Below are 3866 nucleotides of genomic sequence, written 5' to 3'. Positions count from 1 at the left end.
GTGAGTGTGTGTGTGTGTGTGTGTGTGTGTGTGTGTGTGTGTGTGTGTGTGTAGGACTGACCTGAATCTCGGTGTCCTCAGAGGAAGCACACAGAGGCAGCAGTCGGTCAGTGAGGAGGGACTGCAGTTGGACGGTGCTGCAGGAGGCCGTGACCACGTGGACCACCTTCACACCCGACTCTCTGAGCCCTCGACTCTGCGCACACTGCTGCCGGGCGTTACCTTTGTAGCCCAGCACGTACCTGCAGAGGAGGAGCTGGAGGTGAGCACGGTGAGGATATTGAGGAAAGATTGCATAAGATGGCCAAAGAAGAGGTCATGGCGAGGGAGAAAGGCATTCGATGAGCTCCTACAGCTCAAGACAAGTTGGATATAAGACTTTTAAAGACTTTTTAATGCCACTCAGAATTCAATTCAAGACCAATTTTATAATAACCAAAACTGAAAAACAAAAAAAGTAAAGACAGATGACCTGAATCTGCATCAATTAATATATATTATAAATTATTTCAAATATTCATTTTAACATAAAACATGACTTTTGTTGGTGACATTCATACGTGAGGAATTTGGCAAATGTTATGTATTTAAAAAAAAACAATCATAAAAAAATAAGGTTACCAGTTTGAAAATTTTACAATACAATGTTAGAAAAAAAGATTCAGAAAAATCCCATTTCACACGTCTGAACATTTTTAGGACTTTTGAAAGATTTGTTGAAGACATTTTAACACCAATAAAGGCCTGTTTTAGTGTGTTTTTTTAGTTAATGAATTCAGTGCTTTTTAAGGTTTTTTAAGGATCTGCAGAAACCCTGGATGAAGAACCTCACACCTCTCTTACCTCAGCAGGGGGTTCTCGATGATGTGAAGTTTGCGTTTGAACGTCTCCAGCTGGTCGTAGAGCTTCAGGCCCTCCACCATCGAAACGTTGTCCAGCTCCGAGTCCGAGTCGGTGCTGAGGCCGCTGCGCAGAACCGAGAACTGCTGGAAGCACTGGGAGCAGTTTTCCAGTAAGGACTGGTACTCTGCCACCAGGCCTGCTGGGACTCTGTCCTCTAAGATGTCGTAGTAGCTGAGAGGAGACACAGTTTTAAAGGGATTCATGGGAATGAAACACTAGAATAGGGATGGGATCATTCGTTATTGATACAATTATCCAGACTATTAACGATCCGAGTCTTTATCGAAACCTCTATCGATACTTTTCTGTTAATTTGTGGATAGATGAGGCGACAATACGTTTTTAACAGAACTGGTTTCGCTTTTTCTGAACAGAACAAAACGATTTCTAGCCTTGAATAAACCTTGCTGATGTAACGGACCAAAAATATTTCAGCAGCATTACATGAAAAACATTTTTTTCCACAATAAAGAAAGTACATAATATAATATATTTTTGACTCAAGATGTTATGTTGCATTATTGCTCAAAAGTTATTGATTCAGCATTTGAAAAAAGGCAGAACCGGGTCCTCAATAGGACCAGGTTTTAATCCGCATCCCTACACCTGAATGAATACAGTTCATGATCATCCATAAACGCGGCGCACTCACAGCCTGAGACGAGGCTCCACGCAGCGGACAAAGTAGTCAAAGTCATCGTCTTCATCTTCCTCGTCCCACTGCCTCCAGATGTGTTTATAGAAAAACCTGCAGACAGAGGAGGACAGAAGAGGACAGGACGTCACAGCTGGGAAATGAACTTTTTTCAGACTTTTTAAGACTGTTTTAATGCCACTTGGGATTGTGTTTAAGACCGTTTTTCTAATAACCAAAAACTGAAGAATATTTATAGGAAAGAAATATTTATTGTAGCATTAAAACATGACTTTTGAAAAGAAAAAGGGAGACGATCTATGAAATTTTCTGGGTGATTTTTGTGCTTCTCAGTCTGCATGTGAGATTTCATTATTTCAATTCCCATCATGACGAGTTAAAAAAATTGATTTTTTAAATTATTTAACAAAAAAATAAATGCTGACAATTATTTTGAGATTTTAAAATGCAACGTCAGAAAAAAAGATCCTGAAAATCTGACTTCTCATGTCTGAGCATTTTTAAGAGTTTTGAAAAATCAATTTAAGTTCATTTTCACACCAATTAGGCCTTTTCTTAGATTGATGAATTCAAAGCCTTTTAAGACGTTTTAAGATCTGCGGGAACCCTGTTATCAGACTCTTTAAAAATAACAAGCACACTCCAGAATCATGTCCAGACTCCCACCTGAGGTGCTCGAGAGCGATGGCGGTCTGATCGAAGTCCCCGGACTGCTCGTAGACCACCAGCAGCTCCTGCAGAGGGACTTTGTGCTGAGTGGCCTCCAGCAGAGACTTCATGGCGTCCTCGCTGAGCTCACATCCTCTGGTGTCACACTGCAGCGGCAGCACCAGCCTCACACACGCCTTCAGGTCCTTCCAGTCCACGTCACACACCTGAAACTCACGAACGTCACAAACCGAAGTTCAACCAAACGTTTTCTGTGCTTCTAAATTTATGTGTCAAATTAACAAGCTGTTGTAAATTATTTTTTATAACCATCTTCACAAGTTTTATTTAAATCTAATTATTTTCCCCGATTAATCAGCCTTACTCAGCAATATTTTGGCCAGTCTGTGATCCAAATAATAAAGATAATACATTTATTTATATAACACCTTTAAAAACAGAGGTTACAAAGTGCTTTGACATACAAAACGAGGGCAGAGTTAGGATAAAATTAAAACAAGAGGAAAAATAATGCAAGATACAGGATGCATAATTTCAATATAGGATAACACAAACAAATTTGAACAGAAACACGTCTGAAAGTTGGTCTCACCTCCACCAGGACATCAAAGACGTCAGTGGACCACAGAGCCAACCAATCACACGGCTCCACCACCTTCTCCAGGTAGTCCGCTGTGAAGGCCTTCACCTCGGACGGCTTACAGTCTCCTGCACACACAAACAACAAATAAACATACAAATAAATACAATGACTCACAATTATCAAATACTGTATTTGAGGCTGAATAACGGAAAAATTCAATTAATAGCTGTTATTTGCTTAAATCATTGAACTTAACAGGATTAAATTTGGGACAGTCGTCTTTATGGGACAGATTTTTAATTCATTTCACACAAAACTGTTTCTAAGCAAAGATGGAAATAGAATCTTATTATTTATTATACCTTTTTGGACAAAGTAAGTGTGATCTCAGCAGCTTACTAACGTTACCTCCAGCAGGTCGCCAACAACCCGGTTTTATACATCAAATGAAATTCTATAAAAATTAACAACATGGCAACCAGACGGAGCCTCTAATAGAGACAGGCTTTTATTAGTCAAACTGTGTCTCCACACCGGGCTCGTAAAAGGGACTGGATGTCTAATTGGGACTAGGCTTTTATTATTAACTTTTTCGGTTTGTGTGTCGTTACCGAGCACGTAGTCCTGGTACGCCTTGAACCTCTCGTAGAAGAGCAGGTGGCTCGTCTGAAAGATGTCAGGAAGACTTGAGTTGACTCCTCCGCGGGGCTCACACCGCTGCAGCTGCGTCCCCGCCTTCTCAGAGATTAAATGGTCCGTGCCGCTGTCGTCATCATCACTCTCATCTTCATCACTCTCATCTTCAGCCTCCTCTTCATTCTGAAACAGAGCTGTTTGGAGAAAAACGTGCATTAGGAGCTGCAGATTATTTACTAAGTGGAGTTTTATGCTTCACTACAGTAAAACTGGCTGCACCTCAGAGACTAATTTTTATATCCAGATTACGTCACCCACCAGCAGGTCCTCTACTTTTAAACCACTTTTAAAAGCTTATTTTATCGAAAACCATTTCTATGATCTCTTTTTAATTGCCCTGTCTTGAATTTAATTTCTACC

At 40.4% G+C, this 3866-nt stretch overlaps 1 protein-coding gene across 1 annotated transcript; it reads right to left on the bottom strand.

Moving 5' to 3' along the window:
* Positions 1 to 61: 61 nt before the first annotated feature.
* Positions 62 to 3640, bottom strand: LOC121966888 (SHC SH2 domain-binding protein 1-like; the record flags this gene model as incomplete). Its single annotated transcript, XM_042516958.1, has 6 exons — positions 62 to 242; positions 844 to 1074; positions 1556 to 1651; positions 2225 to 2433; positions 2820 to 2935; positions 3422 to 3640. Coding segments are annotated over 6 exons (1052 nt in total), but the record flags the coding sequence as incomplete, so codon positions are not given.
* Positions 3641 to 3866: the final 226 nt, after the last annotated feature.

This window comes from Plectropomus leopardus, unplaced genomic scaffold (genome assembly GCF_008729295.1).
Source record: "Plectropomus leopardus isolate mb unplaced genomic scaffold, YSFRI_Pleo_2.0 unplaced_scaffold26216, whole genome shotgun sequence".
In the NCBI taxonomy this organism is placed as follows: Eukaryota; Metazoa; Chordata; class Actinopteri; order Perciformes; family Serranidae; genus Plectropomus; species Plectropomus leopardus.
The sequence above is the reverse complement of the archived record's forward strand: the minus strand, read 5'-3'. Positions and strand labels throughout refer to the sequence as shown.